Source organism: Biomphalaria glabrata, chromosome 6 (assembly GCF_947242115.1).
Source record: "Biomphalaria glabrata chromosome 6, xgBioGlab47.1, whole genome shotgun sequence".
Lineage (NCBI taxonomy): Eukaryota > Metazoa > Mollusca > Gastropoda > Planorbidae > Biomphalaria > Biomphalaria glabrata.
Window position 1 is genome coordinate 4,638,331 of NC_074716.1, and position 18,084 is coordinate 4,656,414.

At 34.1% G+C, this 18,084-nt stretch overlaps 1 protein-coding gene across 4 annotated transcripts; it reads right to left on the bottom strand.

The window, feature by feature from the left end:
• Positions 1-258: 258 nt before the first annotated feature.
• Positions 259-16,261, bottom strand: LOC106053269 (BTB/POZ domain-containing protein 10-like). 4 transcript variants are annotated; one of them, XM_056032502.1, is made up of 10 exons: positions 16,241-16,261; positions 8,580-8,775; positions 7,627-7,814; positions 6,744-6,918; positions 6,520-6,622; positions 6,284-6,404; positions 5,922-6,019; positions 5,195-5,294; positions 4,541-4,705; positions 259-4,202 (listed from the first exon to the last, which is right to left on the bottom strand). In XM_056032502.1, exons 2-10 carry the CDS (start codon positions 8,699-8,701, stop codon positions 3,940-3,942), a joined length of 1,335 nt encoding a protein of 444 aa, XP_055888477.1. In that variant the 5' UTR covers positions 8,702-8,775; positions 16,241-16,261; the 3' UTR covers positions 259-3,939. The 4 variants fall into 4 exon arrangements, with proteins under 4 accessions (XP_055888477.1, XP_055888476.1, XP_055888478.1 ...); XM_056032501.1 differs by lacking the exon at positions 16,241-16,261 and adding an exon at positions 16,147-16,240; XM_056032503.1 differs by lacking the exon at positions 16,241-16,261 and adding an exon at positions 16,078-16,230 and having other exon boundaries at positions 7,699-7,814.
• Between the last annotated feature and the right edge of the window lie 1,823 nt (positions 16,262-18,084).

Below are 18,084 nucleotides of genomic sequence, written 5' to 3' on the forward strand. Positions count from 1 at the left end.
AAAGTAACAACTTTAGCATGATTCATCTTCTCAAATAAGTCAAATAGTCTTTGTTTTATATCTTAAGCATTGGAAATGGAGAGAACCATTTAATTCTAATTCAGCAAGGTTTAGATATTGTGTTGGGCCCAAACATAAACCTTAAGTTTAACAGCATAGACACACGATGCTGGATTCAATTTTTTTATTTAAGAACGTAGCGGGCACTCACTGATTTGTAGATTTCAATCATAGCAAACAATAGAAAAAGAAACAGAATTAATCATCAAATTGAATATTTTATTTCACTTCACAAAAAAAAAATAATGTGTACACATATTCATGTATCACAGCCATGAATCTCAGCATAACCTACCACATTGTACCTTAGCATTTTTTTTTGTTAAAACCTGCTACACTAATCTTGACCACACCATTCACATGTCATCATGTCAGAAAAATTTCTCCAAGAACTGTCAGTATCTATTTACAGTATCTATTTACTTATTCATATTTAATAAAGTTGTGTGTACCATACTATTGATTGTAAAATACTCTGTTACAGCACAAAAAGAGTTACAAACCATTGGTTCCATTTTTTAAAATGTCAAAAAAACAAATTTTAATTTCTGTTCATGAGATTAATGGCTAAAAATAATAAATCTGATTATTACTTCCAGTATAGTTATTGTAAATAATGCAGAATACAAAAGCATACAAATTATTAGTGCATTCTATTGAAGATATAGAATTATCTAGATCAGTTGGGTCTATGGCCAGATGTTACACCATCACAAGCTGCAGGAAGTAGAGGTAATGATCATTTTGGAGCTTGGCAGTTACTATGACAACCTAATTGTCTCTTGGAAGTACAAGTTAGATATGCCACTTTGAAGTACTAACTAGATCCTACTATAAGAGTGATCATGACCTTAACAAACATCACACACTTAACACAGCATTTCTGTTAACATGTGCATGCAGAATTACCCATAAGTCTCTGTACAACAAATATAGGTCAGTATTCCACAACAGAGTGATGCTCAATTACAATTACAACTTGGTCATGTTTGTCTACTACATAAACTAGAGACAGTTACAGCTTCATAAATCTACACAGCAGTGAGATCAATTGCTAGCTCTTCCATAACTATCAATTGTTTTTTAGTGTTGTTTTTATTTATTAAAAATACAACTTACATACAAAATCTAATTTCTTCCCCCAACAGCCTGTCTTTGAATGTGTTATACATTAAAGAAGACAAGAGAACCAATAATGACTTTAATGAATCTTGATTTGGTTAGGCTATTAAGTTTTTCAAAAACAATACGCTTTATTTGCAAATAAATGTCACAATACCCCTCTACTAGATAAATAAAAACTAAAACAACTCTATACTATCCACATGTTTATGGTCTAGATATGCTGCTATGATTCTAGATGGTTGAACATAAAGGCACCCATAACTTTGTTGAATTACAAAGGGGAGGAAATTCTGGGTATTACAAAGGGGAGGACATTCTGTAACCTAACTTATCATTCTACTTTATCATTCATTTTATTAACAGCACATTAGAACATCAGAAAATGTGTATAACTTGGTTTCCTATGTCAGAGCTGTGACACAAGAAGTGCATAAAAGAAGACTGAACTGCTACAAGGGCTTGAAGCTAGCAGAAAGACGACCAGAACACTGTAGGGCTTTCAGATCAAGGTCACACTGCACTACACTGCAACACAATGTCAGGATGAATTATCTGAAAGTGTTTAAGCACACACACATTCTTGATGACAAGTTTCCCCTTACTTCCATTAACAATAGGCTCAGAGTTTCAAAATTGAAGTAGAAAATTAGTTCGTGCTTAATCACGTCAAAGTCTGGAAATGATAGTAAATGATTGAAGAAACTGATGTACCAAGACATTGAGGATGAGTAGAAGACAGCATGATTTCAACTTTTCCAACTTCAAAATAGTACTGAAATTGAACGTTTTACATTTTCTGATAACAATGACTCATCCCAAAATCTGCACTCAAATGTTCAGCTCACATGAGGCGGGTAATCAAAGCAGTGGCTCCAGTTTAACCATTGCTTCACAGACTTAAATAGCACAAATCTGCACACAAAGTTGTCATCACCAGCAATGTTAGAAATGATATGCATCCTAACCCAAACATTTCTTCTGAGAAAATAGACAAATACAACTATCTGTGCAGCAATGACTATCTCTTAGCGTACACACTGTCCATAAAGTTTTAAAGTGAACTAGAGTTACATGCGTCTTCAATCAATGCTACTCTGTCACGCATCTTCAGAAAATGTAGGCACACTGGCTAATGCAGTGATACATAGACTAACCACATAAGGCAGCTAGCCATTCAACTGGCCTTTACAAAGAGAAAACAAAAGCTTTAAAATCAAATGAACGGTAAGGATATAACTATACAATATTACAATGTAAAATACTAAAACCCAGTTGTTGGCTACTGTACATTTTGTTAAAGACACATGCTAGAGTGTCAATAATAAGAAAAAAAGGGACTTCTACAACTAACAGTAATAAACAATGGCAGAGAATAGTCTAACAGACTACTCCAGTGTTTTTTAAAGTAGATGCATGTATCAGATGCATATTTTTTTTTACATTCTACAAAAGCCATAGAAAAGTTTGTATTTCTAAGTGTTTAACAAAATGCTTCCTGAGTAAAATTACAATTTTTTGGGGGGTATACCAGTATTTATATTACTGAAAAACAAGCAAACCTTGAAGCCTTCACTTTGTGTTGTACCTCCATCAAAACAGTAAATAATTATATTCTTTATGCATAAAAGTAGGACCCCCTTTAGATACAATTTTTTCATTTGAAAAATCTTTAGCTTCATATTATGTCACATCTTGTATACATTACAGACATTTCGAAAATAAATTATATATAAATTAAAAATAAAATGAGATTTGGTGATAGGTTTCTCACATTCAGAGAAGTATGTGAGCCTTTTGTTTCATGTTCCATCTAAAAGGTTCATTCAATTGGAATCATTTTGTTGTTTTCAATTCCATAACTTTTGGCTAATATTTAGTTTTAAAAAATCAAATACTTTTTGGATTAGTTTTTTTGTTGTGAAATCTTTCTTGTACCAACATTTTCACACCATTGACTTTCTCCCCATGTGACTGGCTAGCAGCCCATTAGGTTCCTCCCATGTCAACAATGACAAGATTTGACGGTGTGCATGAATGCATTCACATTTTGTTTCTATTGCACATGTGTTTACAAAAAAATGGCAAGACTGTAGAGTAATAGTCATAGAAAAGATAAAGAGCATTTCAATGGTAATCAAAGATTTATACTTTAAACAAAAGAATTCCTATTTGCGAAATCGTAAGGAATGATTTTTTTTTAATGGAAAAAAATTATTTCCACAAAACAGGTTAAACATGCACAATAGAACAATAAATAAAAACATAAAAAAAAATAAAAATTTAACAAATTAAAAAAAAAAGTTCTTTATAAAGTAAGCAAATAGAATCTGGATTAAAGAGACCATCTTTTATTCCTCAGTGAGTTTGTCAGGTGTGAGGTAAAAAATAAAACATTTCCAAGAACACAAGGAGTCGACTCAAACAAGTGGATATGAGTTCAGTGACTGTGTGACCAAATGCAGTCAATCCAAGAGACACACCTAGTTGGAAGGTTGAAGTTACCCAATACATTGGGATAGAGATAGAATCCTGGGCTCCAAACCACAGGAAAAACAAAACGTAGCATAAGAAACACTGCACTGCTATGGAGCTATTTACAGTAATGCCTGGCCATGGCACTGAATGCAGTGCAAAGTCAAAATTTGAGGATGTAGAGACTTCACGCATCATAATGTCGGTACAAAATTCACCAGTTTTGTGGACAGCTCCACACATTACGGTGGGGTGGGATATGTTAGCTCTTGAAGATCCATACTAATCCAGGGGCTCTGGAGGAAGCTGAACATCCGGATAAGGCTCTGAGGGTGAAGGCTGTGGCGGGATGACATTGATGGTGCCATCCTGGGCATGCTGCACCATGCCTTGATCGTGGTGATGGAGAGCAGCTTCATCTGCAGCGGCGGCCAGATTGGTAATAGATTTGGACTTGACACACTGAAAGTCAACATGCCTGCTTTTGTTTTCCTCTTTCTCCCAGGACATTCTCATGAAGGGTCTTTGGACATAGTTGTAGATCACTGGGGGAGGACAGACAGCAACAAGTTAACAACAGAAGAGCTCAATCAGACTGGCAGACATCAACAAGTAAACTCAACTATATTCTTTTGTCAGAAGAGAATGATTATATCTAAAACATCTTTTATTATAGAAGAAAATGAACAGTTCCTAAAATAAACTCTTAACTCTTTCTCTCCTAACTGACGATACCATCGTTGATTCCACTAGAATGTGGTAAATAATTACGGAGAGAAAGAGTTAAATGTGTGGAAAATAAAAGACCATAAACACATCTTTCAAAAACAAGAAATCCCTAATCCAAATAATATAACTGGCAAATCTCAAGATACACAGTTACCTTCAGCTCTGCCTCCGGGCCTTTTCTTCACTTTCTCTTTGTATGTTGGATAGCCTTCAATCCCCAAACGAATTTTCTTCAATCCTCTATCCTTTAGAACTTGCTTAGCAACATCGCGATTTTCAATGTAGCGAAAGAACCTGTACAAGCAGGTACTATTGACAACTGATAGGAATAGAAAACAGAAAATAAGTCTAAGGCTAAGTACATAAACATATCAATACTAATTGTAAATATATATATATATATAGTCAAGAGGCCAAGTGCGCTTGAACTTGGCTTGGCTTGGCTACCTAGAAGGGGGCTCGAGGTTCGACACCCGAGTCGGGCAGAGTTGTGTTTACTGAGCGCCTAAAGGCAGCACGGAAAACTAACTCCTAGATACCCCCTCCCCCCACTGGTCCACAAATGAGATTGGACCAAAAGCGCTCTGAGCATGCTATAAGCATGAAAGTAACGCTATATAAAAGCTATAATTATTAATTATTATTATATATATATATTCAGTAATAAATAAGTTCTAAAGAAAGCCGGCATGTTGTATGCCTTCAAACTTTTCCCTAAGTAAGTAAAGATATCCATTAGAACTGGACCAGCCTACACTATGAAAGATACAAGCCTGAATCTAAAAACAAGAAACAATGTACAACTTACTCTGTGAATACTCTTCACCCATCTGTGGTGGGTAGTCTTCATCCCAATCAATAATGTCATCATCTGTCAGCACAACAATGTGGCACTCCCTGTCACCTCTCTGGGGAATAGACAAGGACACTTGATAATACAAAAAAAAAACAGAAATGGAAAAGTGGTTTGAGTGCTGGGACAAGTCCCAAAAAAGCCAGTGGAGTCTGGGAGCGCATGAGGCACCCTGGCCGCACTTCCCCGTGATGGAGGATGCCCAGGCCTGAGCAAGCTATTATAGCACACCGCAGGACATGCCACTGTACTGTTGGCTCATATGTCTTTCGGATATGGCCAAATTTTGATTCACGGTGCCCCCGCTGCGGGGAAGAAGAGGAAACCGTGCCTCATATTCTGTTTGACTGCCCCAGACTTGCTGATCTCCGTCTCAACAGGTCTGGGAAACCCTAAATTCTCGACATGTATGGCGACATTTATGCACTACGCAAGACAGCAGGGTTTCTGTCCAGGGCTTTTGCAAGAGAGGATTTGAGCCTCTCAAGCCCTCACTCAAATGGAGTTTGATGATGATGATGACTTGATAGAATGGATATGTGAACAATGAGGACTGCATGCAAACATTCTGTGCTGCTAAAAACATCAACACAGACTAAGACAGTTTGATCCTCTTGTGCTGTTTGGCCCATAGGTTGGCAAGCTGTAAGAGGAATTTTATTGAAAAAACCTGCTGACTAACCTGAGCACAAATGACCATTTGAGGAAGCAGTAAATCTTCAAGATACTCTAAAAATTGTTTGCGGGCTCCCTCATTAGACAGTTCATGAAGAAACGCACCTGCAGAAAACGAATGCACATTTCCTCAATAAAACTTATTAAAAGAAATGAGAGCAAGTCAATATTTAAAAATATGTTTTCAAGGAAGGAAACTAAGTTCTGTTACTGATACCTTTATTATTTCATATCTAAAATTGAACTATAATATAAATAAAATTATAATAAGAATAAAATATAATGTATAATAAAATAATCTAAATCTAGGGCATTAAAACAAATTTGAAAAATTTGACTATTGACCAATGTAAGTTGCAAGATACTTACGAAGATTCTGACATCGAACAGTTGAAGCATCAAAGGGTACCAGAAGATAATCGCAAGCTTCTCTAAGCTCATGGACTGGCACAGAAGGTGGACACCTAACAACCCCAGTTTTGTAATAATCCTTGAATAGAAGGGGGCAAGAGTAATGTTTTAAAAATGTGAATAAATAAAACCATATCAATGATTTCAACTAAATCAACATTAATAAGATTTACATCTTGACTGACACAACTTACCAAAATTGCTCGAAACACAGTCGCTGAAATGCCATCAGCTACTTCAAATTCTCCTCTTTCATTAGGCCTTGTAAAATTATTTTCTAGAGATGAACTAAACATCCTGAAAAAACAGAAAATTCCTTTGACTATTGTAAGAAATGTCAATTTTTGTAAGTAAATAAAGAATGGGGATTTTGATGCCTTCTATTAAGACGGTCTTTACTATCTCTACAGCTTCATACCTGCCCAACATTGTCTCAGGACGCTGACGTAACAACTCAGGGTCAACAATAAATCTTGTCTCATCCACAACTAAAGTAATGCGCTCAGAAGGCCGTGGGCTACTGCAACTAATTTTTGGTGATGCCTGCATAGGCAATGAAAAAGCCATTGCACCCTCAGGTCCAAAATCAGGTACTGTAAAGGAAAAGATACAGAAAATATACAAGCATTCATTGACAAGTAAGATATTTTCTAAGAACAACACCAGAGGAAGACCAAAAAGAACATGGCAAAGCAGTGTACGAGATGAATCCAAGAGGACAAGAAAGAGCTGGGAAGTCATAAAAAAAACTAGCAAGAGGCCATGGAGAGTGTCATGTTTTTACTTTGGCCCTACATTTCATGAGGAATACAAAGGAAAGATGATGATGATAGGCATTTTAACATTTAAAAAGTACATTTCAGTTGGAACAAACACTATAAAGCTTAAAAAAAAAAAAAAAAAAGACTTATTAACATGCTGAACAAGATGCCTGCTATTGCAGTTTACAATATAAGGAATTTTTTATTCTCATATTATTAAAAGTAAAAAAAAAAAAAATTTAGGAAAAATTCAAAATTTAACAAAAAGTTGAAAACAATAAAATGGTTCAATAGAAAAAAAATGTATGATGTAGTTACGGTTTCATTTATCTTAAAATAATTAAAAATATTCAAACAAACGACGTCACTTTCTGTAAGTCTCCTACAAAATATTTGTATCAAAAGTCACTACAGTGTCTACAGATAAAGCTTTTTAATGAAATAGCACTACTGGTAATTAAGCAGAAATTACTATTATTACAAGAGTTCTTGAGATGAAAAAAGGAAATGCTATAATGAACAAACCACTGAGTTGCTTACATTTATTGGAGTTATACTGGTGTTGATAGGGAGCTATTTCTAAGTTATGAGGTCCAGATCTGGAATACATACTTGAACTGCCCTGAAGTTCACAAGAGGGACAATCTTCGTTGCTACTGGTGTTGTCAAAGCTTTGAGAACGAGTTCGATTAACAAGACAAGGTTTGGAGCGTGTTGGACCAATGGAGCTGAAATTTAAAAAAAAAACAAACATAAAAGTTCTTCTTTTTTTCATATCCCATTCCTCCAAGATCGTTTCCCTCAAAAAAAAAAAAAAAAAAAATAATAAATTAAATGAGGGAATACAGAGTGCAGATTAATTAAAACGAAATACAATCTAAACTGATTTGTCGAGGAATAGTACTTTTTAGAAAAATTAACATAGTAATAAAGTAATAACTAGCTTGATGAAATATTTCCTTTTTCTTTTGGTTGTCCCCATGTTAATCTCTTTGCTACCCAATCCCCCAATGGTTTAGTGGCCAAAAAAATTAATTCTTTTCATGACCCAGCAAAGATGATCAAAATCTCACTAGTTTTTTGTCCAGCAATTAAAATACCATGACGCCTGTGGCAGGGCCTACCCCCAAGACCAATAATGAGGAACACACAAATAAAAAACATTTACATGAATTTTGCATGGGAAAAGAAACAATTTTACAAGCATTATATAAATAAATAAAAAAAAAACTCAAGATCTATACGGTCAAGGTCAACCCATAGCATAGAAGTATGTAGAGCATTGAAGACTAATGATTCATTAATTAAGTTATTAGGTTTACAAGCATCATTTTTACATCAATCTATCTTTTGTCCTATTTTAACTCATAAGACAAAGACAAGTGAAATTTATCATTTATATCTGGACGAGAAACTTTTGAGTAACCAAATTTTCAAAATAATTATGTTCAATATTTATACATTGAGGTTAAGCAAGGTTAAGCCAGTTTTACCTAGATTTTTTTATGCAAGTTTTTTTTCTATCATCTGTGTCCGAGATATCAGAATCACTGCTATGGGAATCGTATTCTCTGTGATATCTGTCTCGAGGCAAGTGTTGTCGCCGATTTGCCATGGGCGTACCATTGATACGTCGTCAAGCCGACGCTATTAGACATTCGATCTTACTTATTACTGGCAGAATTAGGCCTGTAAAATAAAATTATAAATTATTGACCTAGATCCATATATATATATATATATATATATATATATATATATATATATATATATATATATATATATATATATACACACACACAAAGATGAAAGTTTTACAGTTTAATAAATAATCTTCTCAATAGAGTTTGTAATAAACTACAGCTAATTTTAGTTTTCGAACACTGAAGATGGCTGTGTTCTTAACATGTGATTATAAAAGGGTCCTTTTCAGCATTTTAAATATTTCTTTTGGTAGCAAGACAGCTGGTAGCTTGCTGATCAACAGTGTGTGGATGTGTTGATAAAAAAAAAGAAAAGCTGAACAAAGTAAAAGTTGGCTCTGATTTTAGATAATTTCCAAGAAAAGTGAACAGAACTTTTACTTCTTTGTGTGCATTAAGATAACAATGTTTGGTTTGGTTTGCCAAACAAGTATCAAAGTATGACTGTTTTTAAGGAACATAATGACGAACAGCGTAATCAAACCGTGCACAGGTATGGCTGCATCTTAAGTTCAGGCTGCAAAGAGAAGAGTTCTAAGTTACTTCAACGAAATGTATTTTTGGTCAAAATATTTACCACGAAAAGAAAAGAAAAAGTTGATGGAAATAGCATGCTGCTATGAAGTAAAATGCTTAAATAGTGCTTGGTACAAGTAGTGGAAAAAAGAAAATCATGAAAAAATGCAATTAAAGCTGTCAGCTTCTTCTTTCTCATTTTTATGTTGGAGTGGAGCTGTTAGCTCTTCTTGTATGAAAACACAAAAGGACAAGGATTTTTGATGACATAATTTCCTTTGAAGAAAAATTTTAATCTTTAGACGGCGAGAGGGTTCAGCAGCTAAACATATGGATGATTAAAATTATGGTGTTCTTAAATGATAGTTTCAATGAAGTATAATATTTGTGTCTTTTCATTTGACCATTTTAATAGTCTCTTCAGTGATCTATTTGCTGCTGATATGTATGCAGATATAACCTTCTTCAAGAAAGTGTACCATTTAGCAGGCAATTTAAAAAGGTTTAAGCAAATAAATATATCTTTCCCTAAAATAACTATACATATATAATCCTCTTATGGCTCAAGAGTTTGCACAAGAAGTAAAGGAAAGATCATTCTTTTATTTCTGCAAGTCGGACTAGAGTTACCCTACTAAAAAAAAAGAGGGGGGGGGGAGAACAAGTAGTATTCACCCATCACTAAATAGCAGGGCCGGACTTCACCGTTGTGACCAAGAAGTCATGGAAAGATCACTCTTTTTTATTTCTACCCCACATAGTTTTAGCTGAGAAAAAAAGAGGGGGAGGGAGGAGAACAAGTAATCTCCTCTGTAGTCACTAAATAGCAGGGCCGGACAAGGAAATTTTTTTTTTTTGATTTTTCAAAAGATTATTATAATTTGCGGAGATTTCCATGACTTTTCGTACATTTTGCAATTTCAGGAGATTTCATGGAGTTCCTGGTAAATCAGGAGGCTGCGGGAATTCTATTATAAGTATAAAAATGGTTTAATTTAATAATTTACACCTAGAATTAGCACTTAGATTGCTATGGCCTAAGGCCGGTCCTGCAAATAACTGCGTATGCTACACTGTGGGTCGACTAGTGATTTAAATTATGGTTCTTGAATGATAGTTTCAATGAAAGATTTGACAACTAAAATAGTCTCTTCAGAGATCTATTTGCTGTCTCAAGTGCCAAGAGACCTGAAACTGATACAGATTGACATTTAAAACCAGACAGTAGGCCAGGGACAATCACCTAAACTCTTTGAACTTATCAATATAGTGCTCAGACTTATTTGCGATATTGCCAGACATTCATAAGTTGGTTTACGAAAAAAAAAAAAACATAAGATATATCCAACTAGATCTTTATCTAATTAATTAGATTCTAGACTTTCTAGATCTAGTCTAATCTAGAACTAGAGAGCCTAGATCTATTATATTATTGAAATAATGCTCAATACTGCTCATTTAATTTATTACACATGATGTCTGCTTCATTTTTTTTCACTCAGTGATGCGACCCATAATGTAGGACTTTAGAATGTAGCTAGTTTTCTGTATTATGATTAGATCTACAGATTATATCTTGACTCTAGACTATATAAGGGTCCAGGAGAGTGGTGACTGAGTGGTAAAGAACTTGGCTATTGAACAAGGAGGTCTTGGGTTCAAATCTCAGTAAAGACTGGGATTTTGAAATTGGTGATTTTTAGGATGCCTCTGACTGTAGACTTAGTGAATCTATTCTAGTTCAAGATCTAGATACACAGTTGACAGTGTCAGTGTCTAGACCAAATGTCTTCCTCTTTAACTCTTAGTTCTAACTATTCTAAATTTATAACTATATCTAGATCTATCATATATGAGAGTAAAGTTGCCATATTGAACAAGTTAAGCTGAATCACGGCAATTATTTACATTTGAATCGTTGTAGTTGTAGCTCCATATTGGCTAGACGTAGAAAAAAAATGAAAACATAGATCTATAAACTCATCATCCATTGGTCTATAAAATTACATCTGTTGCCAAGTTTCAACATGCATTTATAATTAAAATAAAAACTGATGTCAAAGAGGTGTGGGGTAGGTATGACAAAAAGTAAACATGAGACAAATCTTTTTCCCTGACAACGATATATTGAATGCCTTATAAGCCATATCAGACAAAATGCATTTTAAAAATGTTATAATCATCTACTTCTTTCTTTCATTTCAAGTATTTTCATGTCAAGCAAGATGTGAACTACCATGTGCAAAAAAAAAGACTAATTGCCATACACATGTCACAGTGATAGTTCAAAAATAGGCAAAGTCAATGTCATTAATAGATGTATCAATGGCTGGGGGAGAGCATACTTAATAAAAATTATTTTAGGGGGGAAAGGGAAGCAATTCGGAAAAAAAAAATTCTAATTACTAAAAAAAATTAGTTTTTCGTCAAATAATGTTTAATAAACATGTATGTATAAATGGCTTGTGTATTTTGTTGTCTTTAAGATACTAAAAATGTTCTGATTATGTTTATTTTTGCTTTGAACATTAAAGAAAACATTGCATAAAAATACAAGAACACTAAAAAAATGTGTTTGATATTGTAGCACATTTTCTAAAATGGTAAACCTTATCAAACACCCCTAAAATTCCAAACAAGTTTAATGGAAAGCAAGGAAAGTGTAAAACTATTAATATAAATATGGCGGAAAACAGATTTCCTAGTGAAAATGTTTTTTTTTTAAGTCAATATTCATTATCTCTTAATTTAGGCCACCCGGGGGAGTATTTTTTAGATCTGATATAAGTAGATCCATGTTTGTGTAAGCTTCGTAAGCAACATTTTGTGGAAATTCGTTTTTATAAAGATCTTGTGCCGTTGTGAAATTCATAAAGTAGGCTATTCGAGACAGACAGGTTTTACTTTTGATTTTATGTGATCTTCTTTGAAAAGGTAAGAAACATTATTTTTATAGTTATATGAAAAAAATTGCCTATTTATTATTAAAAATTGGTTGTTGTAAATGTTAAAGAAAAAAAAAAGTGAGTTGAATGGTTTGTTTGTCTTATATATATATAATTATATATACATCTTCTCCTATCAATCCTGAATCGGTCTTGCTTGGCTAATGCACCACATGGGGTGTAACCTTAGTACCGGTTACACCCCCATACATGCATATGAGGTAAAAAAAAATGCTTACATTTACATGTACTTTATTGAATTATTGCCTAGTATAAAAGAGGGGTGTTCGATATGGCAACTTTACTCAATTTTATACTCAAATAGAAATACTGAAGTCACAGATCAGTGCACACATCCTAGAGTCCTAGACTAGTCACTAAATGATAGATCTACTCTAGATCTAGATCCAAATTCTAATTCTAACCCATGATAGTTTTTTTTTTTTTTTAATAGATCTAAACCTAGACACAGGTCACAATCTAGTAAATTCTAGTATAGTTAAGTATACTATAGTAATCTTAGCTAGAGTAACTTACATCTATCGAACACCTTCGTTTTAAGGTACTTATCGAACACCCCATTGTATTTTTTAAAATTATTTCGATGATTATAAAGAAACTAGTCCATTCTTATTGTGCATCGTCCATTTCTTTGTAGTTAAGTTATAATTAGTTTCATTTTCACCCGAGGATCATTTTTTTACTTATATTCAAAGTGCATTGGTAATATTGGTATAAAAATTTCACATTTTTTGAACTCTTGGGAAGAGAGGAGTGAGTCTCGGGTTAAGGGTATTTTTTAATGCTAATGACGCTTCAGCTCAAAAAAACTATATAATACGCTTCTAATTAGGCTGAGAAATATTTACAACTATTTTTTTGAAAGTGTCCTTTGTTACCTAAACATGAAAATTGAGGTTTAAAAAGGGGGTGTTCGATAATAGCAGTTTTTATATAAGCAATCTCAGCTTCGTAAGATATCGAACGCCATTTTAATGTTAAAAATAAACATCAAAGGGATATAACCCAAAGAACACAAAATATTTAAATTATATATTTTTTAATTGTTATTTTTAAAAATAATGTAATGCAAAGTACATATATAAATTACCCATGTGTAACAATTTGTATCAGCTATTTGTGGTTTACCGTAAATGTGCTATATTTTTCTAAGTAAATAGATTTACATCGATATGCACTAATTGTACCCATTTTAAAAGCTTGATTTTATGACACATATAGTTTGATGCTATTATCATGGTTGTGCTACCATAGGTGCAAGGAATATAAAATATAACACAGGAACAATGAATTTAGAATATATCCAGTTGTGTTTTTTTTTCAGATGCCCCATTCTATTAACTTCTGAATTATGTGTTATATACCAATACCTAGCGCATGTGCTTGATGTGAAGAGATATTAATAAAACGAAAGGGCTAAGGGGGAGGTATAGAATATAGATATGGTATTTTGAAATAGAAATGTCTTTGGTAGGTAAAAAAAAAAGGGGGGGGGGAGAGAAACAGTCCAGACACTGTATCAAGAGATCATCAATAATTGATCGACCATTAAAATGTGACGTCAGCCTCAAATACATAGTCAGTTGTGCTTCTCGATCTAGACGTGTGGCGCAGGGTCTAAAAAAGTTATATATAAAGTACCATATACCATAAAGTATGATAAAGCTCATAATGCTCTACAAAGACACTCCTTTGAAACATCACAAATACTCAAAATAATAACAATAACACATTTAACCACTCTCTTATTCTGCCTACACCCCCTTACCCGCGCTTTCTTCTTACGCAATTCCACTCTCCACATTCACACTTTTTCAGTGCAAAGTAACAACGTAAATTTCAAGACACAATCCAAACACAGCCACCAGACTAACACACAACAAAAAAAAATGGTCAGTGACAGCCCAACACACAGGTGTAAACCAGGCCACCAACGCAGCCCCAAAACATTGTTCAAGTTGTAGTAAGAACAATGTTCAGGGGAAAGGGGGAGGAGCCATCATTCGAGTACCTAAGGTCAAGCCGCTAATTAGGTCACAAACACTAGGCGTGATAGATATATAGATATGTTGTTTGTGTGTGTGTGTGTGACAAATACTAAGCCTGCTCTAAAATACGGTGTTTTTTTTTGGTCAACCAGGTGGTTTAGGGAGGGCGGATCTATCTACATCTATAGGTAACACAGCTCGCAAGCTACCATAGCTTTTCAGCACCCTCCCCTTCCCCGCCCAGATCGAAAAATATCTAGCACTGACTTTTGGGCTGTTACATACACTGAGCGTGCTAGATCGGCGGCTAGTTACGTAGGGCCGCGTACCGTATGTTTTGTTTTTAGGTCAACCAAGTAAACTGTTGTGTCCTGCAATGACTTGGGGAGGATTATCTATTGGCTACCAAAGCTTATTAGGCTCTCCCTCATATAGATAATATCTGGATTTAATTAATTAATGGCCTTATGTCTCAAAATAGCTTAGACCTAAATAAGTACTACGATAATGCGTTACTGGGCTTAGCACCGTCAGTTTCTAAGCAGAGCTGATCAGTGATAGATTATAGATTCCTTCGATGTGGACCATGTGAAAATGACTAAAATCTGTCTGTCTTGACATGGCGTAAAAAGAAAATGATATAAATTAAAAAAAATATAGATTATAACACTTTTGAAACACCATACTTTTCACAAAATTTTAAGATTATAACACTTTTAAAACACCATACTTCTCATGTGTTCGATAAGTTCTTAATATGTTCGATAAGATAAGATAAAGGTAAAAAAGTGTTAGATAATTTAAGCTTTTGAAATCATCGACCTGACTCACTTTAACATCAAATATAAGTTTAACTTTGAGTAGTAATAAAATAAAACATGTCTACTTTTTAAGAAAAATGGATGAGGAGTTCATAGATATAATCAGTTTTTTTCTAGGTCTAATTTTTACGGAGATACACAAATTCAAACATAAAAAATGTCGGCAAATGAGCTTAACTTGTTCGATAAACGTAAGTTACTGTAGTCTAGATTATCTACTATCTAGACTCTACATTTAACTTCTTATCTTATATAATACAGACGTTACTTCAAAAAAGAAGATGATTACGTCCTACGCGTCATGCATTTAGTCATGCATATTAACCAATGACTTAAATTCTGCCAAGTCACTGGTTTTCCTGGCTAGCTCAGGCAACCCATTCCATGCTCTAATAGCACTAGGGAAGAAGGAGTATTTGTACAAATTTGTCCTAGCATATGGGACGAGGAATGTGCCTTTATCTTTGTGTCTTTCAGAGTATTTTATTAAATTTTGTTTTTGTATTTGAAGATTATGGTTCAGTGTTTTATGTATGATTGCTACTTTACTTTTGAGCCTTCTGTCCTGAAGGCTTTCTAAATTTAGTGATTTTACTAAAGGTGTTACTCTAGTCAAATGTGAATATTCGTTTGTTATGAATGAATCTCACTTTATTCTCACTGCTCTATTTTGTGTCTGTTCCAGTTTCTTAACATTTAACATTACATATCAATACATGTAAGTTGTAACACATTAACAAACATGCTAAAAAAATAGAAGTCTAGATTTTCTGCCATTGCATTGTAAATGATTCAATTTATTGATTGTAATGATTGTTACTGATTGTTACATTGTAAATGATTGTATTGTGACTTGTCATTGTTTTTTTTTTCTGCGATAGAAAACGTCTTAATTTTACTCGTTAAATGTCGATATCTTTATTTTCCATTAAATAAGATACAATACTACATAAATTTAGATCTAGACTTATATCGTATTTAATCTAAATCTATTTACGTGATAACATTTCATCGAAGAAGCGTATTAAAATAAGATGGTTTAACGAAAATGTGTGCTTTACAGCACCTAAGAGAAGCCACCATTTCCTCTTGTGATTGTTTTAGAAGAGGATTGTGGGAAGGGTGGATGTATTTTTAAAATCAAGATAACACCCACCGACCTTCTTCACATTACTAGAAAAACAAATGTAGATCAACATCTGAAACTAGAATCTAGAACCAAATCTAGATATAAGGGATTTAAAAAATGTTTGGCTCTTAGATTTAGAACAATGTGTGTGCTAGTTAGATTACTATTTATCTCTCAATTTTGGCATGATTAGTACGTTTATGGTATCCGACTTGAAAGATTTGCAAACAATGAGGCTAGGTTTTCCTAAAAGGTGCTGCGCGTCATGGATAGACTTATGCTGTAAAGCAGTGTTTCTCAAATTTTTAAACTGTCGACTGTGACGCAAATGATTTTGCTCAATCTGGGAGAGTGCTGCAAGTTCCCTTAGTCAAGTTCGGGCTGGAGTCCAGGCGCCAAGCGTTTTGCTGCATTATATAGCGGAAATTCTTTTTTCATTCTTGGCGTATTCAACTCAGTCCAAATAAGAAGAGCGCAAGTTTAAAAAAAATAGAAAATAATGGGTGAAGCGGGTGGCTATGAATTATGAGATACATTCCCAAACCCTAAGACTGAGTAGAGCCGCATGTATCGTAGATCTAAGTTTGAAATGGTCTTGATTGTCGTCGAATCACCATAGCAAGATAAAGACACCAGAAACAAGAAAAACATATTAAAATTTATTTAAAAAAAAAAAAAAGCTTACACGCAGGGTCCGCTTTAGGCCAATGGGCTCCGCACCTTCATAGGCCCCGCGCCATTTTTTTTTTTTTACCTTTACCTATCCCTTAGTCTGTTGGATCGTTGGGGCACCAAGCAAGACTTGTCTACCGTCTTTCTCCATCCCTCCCTGTCTTTTGCCTCTATCAATGGTAGGCCCGTCCATTCTTTTATGTTGTCCTCCCATCGCTTTCTCTGTCTACCTCTGCCTGAAGGAAGGTCTTTGCGAGCCACGTGAATCTTGTAATATGGCCGTTTCTTTACAATAGTTAGCAGGTCATCACGGGGTCCGATCGCTGCAGTAACCCTGTCTCTAATCTCTTGTTTTGTGATGCGGTCTTTGAAAGTGATGCCTAGGATCCTTCTGTAGCTAATTATAGATGTAAATTATTAAACTAAACATTTTAAACTTAAACAGGGTTTCCGTGGCCTCATGTTTTTCAGGAGCTCTTGGAAATAATATGAAATTGCAAAATATACGAAAAAGTCCTGAAATTATTAAAATTTCATGAAAATTAATAAAATCTGAAATATAGACAAATTTGTCATGTTGGAATGTCATTCAATGTGGAAAAAAAAGTCAATCATAGGCGCGGTTAAAAAAAAAAACGACATTATGCCTATACAAGTCCCGTAATATTGGCATCTGGTGAAAGAAGCTTCTCGAGCCTAAAACTAATCAAGAATTAAATTACTTGAGGTGAAAAATTCACGAAGATAGATTGAACAATTTGATCTATGTAGAAAACAGAATTTTGATGATATACTGTATGACTTCGCTTCACGCTATTTAAGGCTCGTAGGTAAATTTGATCGTGATTTTGTACTTAGTAAAGCATGAATAAAATGTAAATACGATTTTATTTTCTAATACAAAATCTTAAATTTCACTTATTATCCTTAACCCTACCCAGACTAGGCCCAGCGCAATCCTTTTCGCATAGGGGCCTGCAATTATTAGGGCCGGCTCTGCAATTAGTTTGGATCGGCAATGTAATTAAATATGTAATAGATCTAGAATAACAACTATAAATAGGCCTATGTGCGATTACTTTTTATTTATTGTTTTTGTTTATAATGGTGCCATTTTATGCTTTTAACTTTCACACCCTTACACAATTTAATTAAAAACCATTGTAGGCTACATTTTAACAAAAAAGATTATAATTGGAAAAA

Bases quoted from the DNA above. Each gene is read 5' to 3' on its own strand.
- LOC106053269 (XM_056032502.1), bottom strand. From the start codon at position 8,701: ATGGCAAATCGGCGACAACACTTGCCTCGAGACAGATATCACAGAGAA. The intron at 6,405-6,519 runs GTAAGTTGTGTC...CTTCTATTCAAG, and splicing joins CTGTGTTTCGAGCAATTTTG to GATTATTACAAAACTGGGGT. The intron at 5,295-5,921 runs GTTAGTCAGCAG...TCTATTCCCCAG, and splicing joins AAATGGTCATTTGTGCTCAG to AGAGGTGACAGGGAGTGCCA.